The following is a 6,103-nucleotide window of genomic DNA, read 5'->3' on the forward strand; positions in this document are numbered from 1 at the left end:
GGATTCAGTCAGCTTGGCTTCTGCACCCACTCGGGTACCTCCCACCGAGCCAGCCAGACCGCCGTAGCTCCGGGTTTCAGCACTGGGGCCTGCTGGACTCTCTTCACGTATTTTCTTCCAGTAGCCGTTCCCAACCCCTCCCAAGCCCCTTGAAGGGAAGAAGAGCCGCGGGTCTCAAGAAGAAAACCCTTTATTGTCCTGAGGGTGGGAGGGGCTCAGATATAGCCAATGACGTCGTTGCAGATGATGGGCTGCCGGCTGCGGCTGCTCATGAGGGCAGCGAAGCGGGTGAAGTCTGTGGCGAGGTCCGATCCGGGGAGTGGGCAGCCAGGCACGGGGGGGCAGGACAGGCGCTTGGCCGCCATGGCCGCCCTGCCGCCCCCCTGGGCCGCCTCTCCGGCCCGGCCCCGGCTCCCTCCCAGCCGGCGCCGGAGGTGCTCCGAGAGGTTGAGCAGAAAGCCCTTCCCCAGCCAGCGGGGAGGCAGGGGCCGCCCCTCGCCCCCGGCCTCGGGCAGCTCCATCCAGTTCTCCACCAAGTCTGCGAAGCAGTTGTCCCCCAGCACCAGGGGCTGGCGGCTGCGGCCCCGCGAGAGAAGAGAGGCAGTCCAGTCGTCGCTCTCCAGCCCCCGCCAGTGCTCCAGGCAGGCATCCGAAGTGGACTTGGGGCGGGGGCGGCGCTCGGGGGCTGGGCTGGCCCGGCCCCGCAGGAAGCCTCCGGCCGCCAGGCGCTGGGCCCGGGCGCAGGGGCCCGGCCGCCGGAGCAGCGGCTGCTCCTCCTCCCGCCATGTGCCCCCTGACACTTCAGAGTAGCCCGAGTCCCAGTCCAAGCTGCGTTCAGTGGGGGGCAGAGCAGCCCCTTCCTCCTCTTCCTCCAGGCAGCAAGCCGAGTCGGCCTCGGAGGCGGCTGAGGCGCGCAGGGGGTGGCAGGGCGCGGGCGCTGGCCGGGGGGCGCCGCCTGGATCCCGCTTCGGCGCTGGGAGGGGCCGCATCGGGCACTGCATCTGGGGCGACCCCGGTGCCCGCCCACACAGCTGCGGAGGAGAGAAGAGCCAAGTCAGGCGGGGGGCCGCGTTGGAACCGCTAGCCCCCCCTTCCCCGAGCTCGTCCCCGTCTTCGTGCCCCCCCCCCCCCCCTTGCACGCGGTCCCTGCCTGGAGAGGTGGAGATTCCCCCCTCCCCGCCCCCGCTGCCGCCGCCGCTGCTGCTGCTGCTGCTGCTGCTTCGGCGGGGCCCCCCGGTCCTTCACCCCCAAGAGGCCCCAGGCCAGGTGGGGCAGCGGGAACTGGCATGTCCCATCGGCACGCGCAGCCCCGCCTGGCCGGCAGCTGCTGCCACGCGCCCAGCCCCCTGGCCCCGCGCTTTCCCCAGCCGGCTGGCCGGCAGGCTGCAGCACGCTCCCCGGCAGGCGAGTCAGCACCCGCCCAGGGCAGCTCGGGGGTGGCGAGGAGCCGGCGTGGGGGAGTGGGGCCGAGACTGGAAGCCTGGCGGGAACAACGCTTCCTCAGTCCCGATGGCTCAGGGATGGCTCAGAGATTACTCAGGTCCCTGCTCTGGGCAAGCGGGGGCAGGAGGAGGGCCCCGACGCAGGGCCTGCGGGCAGGGGAGTTGCTTCGGAGGCGGCTTCGACTGCACAGGAAAAGGGGAGCAAGAGAGGCCGGAGCAATGGGCCCAAGTCCAGGAAGGGGAAGGCCGAGCCTCACTTTCCCTCAACGTGGGTCCACACCCCTCGAGGGAAAGCCAGAACCGACACCCCCTGGAAAGCTGAGCCTTAGAGCGTCTGTCTCCGTCTCTGTATCTCTCTGTCTCTCTCTCTCTCTCCCCGCCCCTGCCCTCACCACCATCTCTCCTCCAGCTGACGGTTGCAGCATCTCTTCTTGCGTGGGTCTCTCTAGCAGCGGCCCCCCACCCACCCGGCCAGAACAGACAAGTTCCGACCACAAAGGAAAGGAATGAGATCTCCGAGTGTTTCACTCAGTCCAGCGTACAGGGAAGGACGGCTCATCTGGATTTTGCCTGAGCTGGGAGCGGGACTCCCGCGTTCGTTGGTTCGTTCCCGGCTCTAGCTCCGCCTGTCTGTCTGGGAAAGTCCAAGTCCCGCTCTTTGCCTCAGTTTCCTCTGCCGCTCAGGGGCGGTGCTCCCCCCTCCAGGGACCTGGCAAGGGTTGCGCTGTTACCTGATGCCCCCAATCCCGGCCCCTGGAGCTCTCCACCGTCCGAAACCCAACCCCAGCCATCTGCCAAGGGCAGCGCAGGCCAGCTGGGCTATGCGCCCCTCCCCCTCCAAACATGTGTGCAAGTACACACACACAGATGTACGCGATCATTCAGGCACACGAATGCACACGCAACCGATCGCGAATCTGCCCAAACCCACGGGCCTACTGAAACGCCAATCTCGGGTCACTTGGGACCGAACCCCCATCCCCGCCAGTCTCCCAAAGGAGGAGCCGATTCCGGGCAGGGGCGCGCTGGGGACCGGGCGTGGAAAGCCGTTTTCTGCCTCCGTTTGGGACGGCCCGGGACGGCTCAGCGCTCCGGGAGAAGGGAGGAAGGGAGAGGGGCGCTGGCCCCAGCAACCGTTTCCCTGTTGCTCCCCCGTTAGCTGCCGCCGTTCCCGAGCGCCCCCCCCCCCCTCCAGGTTCCGGGCCCTGGCTCCCCCCGGAGTTTCCTTCTGGGGTCCTCGTGCCCTCGTCCCGCCAAGCCTCGTCGCGAGGAGGCCCCGCGACGCTGGCAGCCCGGCTCGACCCCAAGCGGATCGCCCGGCCGCTACCCTGGGGTCCGGGGTCCTCCGGCTCTCCGGTCCGATGCCTGGACCCCAGACCCCGTCTCACTGGGGGCAGGCGGCTCACCAGTTCAAAGCGGAGCTGCCCCAGGAAGCTGTCCAGGCGGGAGCTGTGCATGCCCGGGGTGCTGTCCGCCCGCCCGGGCCCCAGCGGTGGCCCAGATGCAGGCAGCGGCTGTGGGGTGAGATGTGGGCAGCGCAGCGGCGCCAGAGTCTGGCCGGGCACGGCTCTCCCTCCCTCCGTCCGGATGCTCTAAACATCTGGCTGCTGCCCAGGCCACGCCCGCTCCCGCCGGCAAGCCAATGGAGTCGGTCCGCTCAGCCGGGGAGAGCGGCGGGGCACGGGAGGGGGAAGAGGGGTGCTTGAAACCGGAGCCTCGGTCCACACCCAGCCGGGAGAAGGCGAACTGTTGCTGAGTCTCGGCCTGACGCCGAGGGAGCCGCGGGGCCAGCCACGCTGATCCGCAATCTCCTCCTAGTGCCTGGGCACCAGGCCCTTCTCTTCCCTCCCAGCCTGCCAGCCAGCTAAGCTAGCCATCTCTGAAAGGGAAAAGCGGATGGGAGACGGACGGGTTAGCAGAGCGGGTTCGGGAGTAGGGTACGGCTCAGGGCAGGGATTGGCTGGAAAGCTATTAAGAGCTTGGCGGCTAAGTTTGGCCTGCAGAGAGTGGAGAATGGCAGGAAATCAGGGCCCCGGTGGCAGTGTGGAGGGGCCAGTTGCCTACCCCTGGAGTGGAGTCTGGCAGTTTCCCCTGGGTACCAGGGATCTAAGTGTTAAACCGTTAATGAGATTGTTGCCAGTGTGGTTTGCTGATGGGCTACTGCCGGGGTTGGGGTGGGGGGTGGGGAGCGGAGGGAGGGAGGGTGTGCGGCTCAGAGCCCCTGGGAGAGACACGGCCTCGTCGGACAGGGCTAAGATTAAGGCCAGCCAAAGAGAGGCCAGACCGAGAGGTACCCTCTGCTGATTGGGCTCCCACCATCAAAAGTCCAGCATCCTTGGCAGTGCTGGACAAGATTCTGTCACTCCACCCCACCCCCAATCTGTCTCAGTTTCCCAGCCTCTTCCTCCCCGCCCCCAAGGAGGCCATAGTGAGGGCCTCTGGGAAAGATCTGGCAAACCATCAGGAAATGGAAAAGGGGAGAGAATTGCAGGGATCCCAGGAGAGAGTGAGGAGGCAGAGGAGGGGGGCCAGGTACCAATGGGGGGAGTGAATGTCCCTGCCCAGTCCCAAAGAAGTCTTAATTTCAAGTACCGTCCCCGTCCCCGTCCCCCGTCCCCCCCCCCCCCGTGCAAAAAAACAGAGTGGTCCAGAGGTTGATCAGGCATTTAGGATATGCTTCAGGGTGGACCCAGGGGTTCAGTCAGGTCTGGCATTCCCAGGACCACTCGAGTACTGCCCTAAAGATCTCCAGATGGCAGATACCCCAAGGCCAGACTAGACTTCCTGCAGCCTTTTCTGGGTCTTAGCTCTCCCATCTCCAAAACCTTTCCCTGTCTACTACACTCCCTCCCATTCCCTGCCCTCTGGTCTACTCCTGTAGGTTGGCTCAGGACTGGCACTGCCTCAGGGAGTGGGGACCTGAGGTGCTGATCACCTAAGACATTCATTTCTGGGTCCTTGTGGACTGTCCCTTGACCCCAGGTCAACTCCAACCTTGTCTCCTGGGATAGAGCTGGGTTTCCACTGTTCTCATCCAGGCTCCGGACCCCCGTCCAAGGCAAAGACACACCCTGACCTCTCTACTCCCAGCTCCTCTGCTTTCCCTCCTCTGTTCAACAGAACAGTAGACCCTCCATTGGAAGAAGAGGCTAGGTTAGCTCTGAGTGACAATGATAACAATAAGAGTGTGTCCTAGTGGATAGAGCACAGGCCTGGGAGTCAGAAGGACCCAGGTTCTAGTCCCGGCTCCGCCGCTTGTCTGCTGTGTGACCTTGGGCAAGTCACTTTACTTCTTTGGGCCTCATTTACCTCATTTGTAAAATGGGGATCAAGACTGTGAGCCCCATGTGGGACAGGGACCGTGTACATCCTGATTACCTTGTATCTACCCCAGAGCTCAGAACACTGCCTGACACATAGTGAGTGCTTAACAAGTACCATTAAAAACGCGCTTACTATGTGCTGATCACTCTTCTAAGCACTGGGATACAGGATACAGGATGATCAGAGTCCAAATCCCTTAATCTGTACCCCTGAGCACGTTGGCCCTATTTTATTCAGCTACCTGCCTTCCCTAAACACTCCATCCCTTGGCTTCCAGGTTTCCCATACCTTGCTTGGCTTTTCAGGTGATCCTGAAGACTCCAGCCCACTAGACACCAACCTGTAGGGGAATCCCAGAACCTGGACTGTGTAAGTGCAATCAGTTTCATCTCACAGAATTTAGGGCAGGCTAGGCAGCTATAGCTGGTGCACCCCACCCTACTCCTCCCCTTAGAGCTGAGAGCAAGGATCCTCTTTACCCAGCTAAATCCTGAAGTACAACAGGGGCTCTGGGGGTAAACCAGAGGTTACTCTTGCCTTTGACAGGCTCCAGGGCCAGGATGGGGGCTTTTTGAACTCTCTCAGGCTCTGACAATGACTGGCATCTTTTGGGGCTCCAATGTGGATTTGGGCCTGGCTGGGGACACATTCTACCCCTCAACTAAGAGCCAGGATGGAGGTTTTAGCCCCTTATGCATACACCTCCTAAAGTCCCTCCCACCAGTCAAAATTGGAACCTATGTCCAGACCTGGCGAGACTTCAGGGTCAGCCACTTCTTATCTTCTTAACCCCCAAGGCAAAGATGCATTTGGGCTTTAAGTTCATGAAGGGCCTAGGGTCTCTCCCTCTGCTTCTCCCCACCGCCTCCATCAAACTGGGAATTTTAAAAAGCCAATATGTAGAGAAAGAGTGAAGAGGATCAGGGTGAAACTCCAAGGGGCTTCGGGGAAATCCGGGGTGGAGGGAGGAAGGGAAGCATGTAGGTGGGGGTCCAGACCAAACCAGGAGGGAAAAAACCCAGAAGGTGAGTCTGGCCCATCCCCAACTACTGCCCTTGCTGAAGCCCTGCAGGGCCAGTGGGAGAGGGGTTGAGACAGGCCCTTGGCCCTAGTCAGGGTGACTTGCAGGCCCTTCCTGATCCAGTGTGAGGGCCGCTGGGAAGGAGAAACCACTTCCCCCAGGCTCTGGGGATGGTATCTAACTTGGCTGTATTCCTGGCCTGGCTTGGAGGGAAGGGACTTTGGTACTTCTTGAGCGGCATGGACAGGGAAGGTCTCCCTCCGGCCAAACATCGGACCCCTGGTTGACTGGCCATGCAGCTTTAGGGCTAGGGAAG

The 6,103-nt window shown here is 62.8% G+C and overlaps 1 protein-coding gene across 1 annotated transcript; it reads right to left on the reverse strand.

Annotated features, from left to right (window-relative positions):
• Positions 1 to 172: 172 nt before the first annotated feature.
• On the reverse strand, positions 173 to 2,978 carry INKA1 (inka box actin regulator 1). The gene is made up of 2 exons (XM_038740058.1): positions 2,849 to 2,978; positions 173 to 1,031 (listed from the first exon to the last, which is right to left on the reverse strand). Exons 1-2 carry the CDS (start codon positions 2,897 to 2,899, stop codon positions 216 to 218), a joined length of 867 nt encoding a protein of 288 aa, XP_038595986.1. The 5' UTR covers positions 2,900 to 2,978; the 3' UTR covers positions 173 to 215.
• Positions 2,979 to 6,103: the final 3,125 nt, after the last annotated feature.

The sequence above is a fragment of the Tachyglossus aculeatus genome, chromosome X1 (assembly GCF_015852505.1).
Source record: "Tachyglossus aculeatus isolate mTacAcu1 chromosome X1, mTacAcu1.pri, whole genome shotgun sequence".
Taxonomy (NCBI): Eukaryota; Metazoa; Chordata; class Mammalia; order Monotremata; family Tachyglossidae; genus Tachyglossus; species Tachyglossus aculeatus.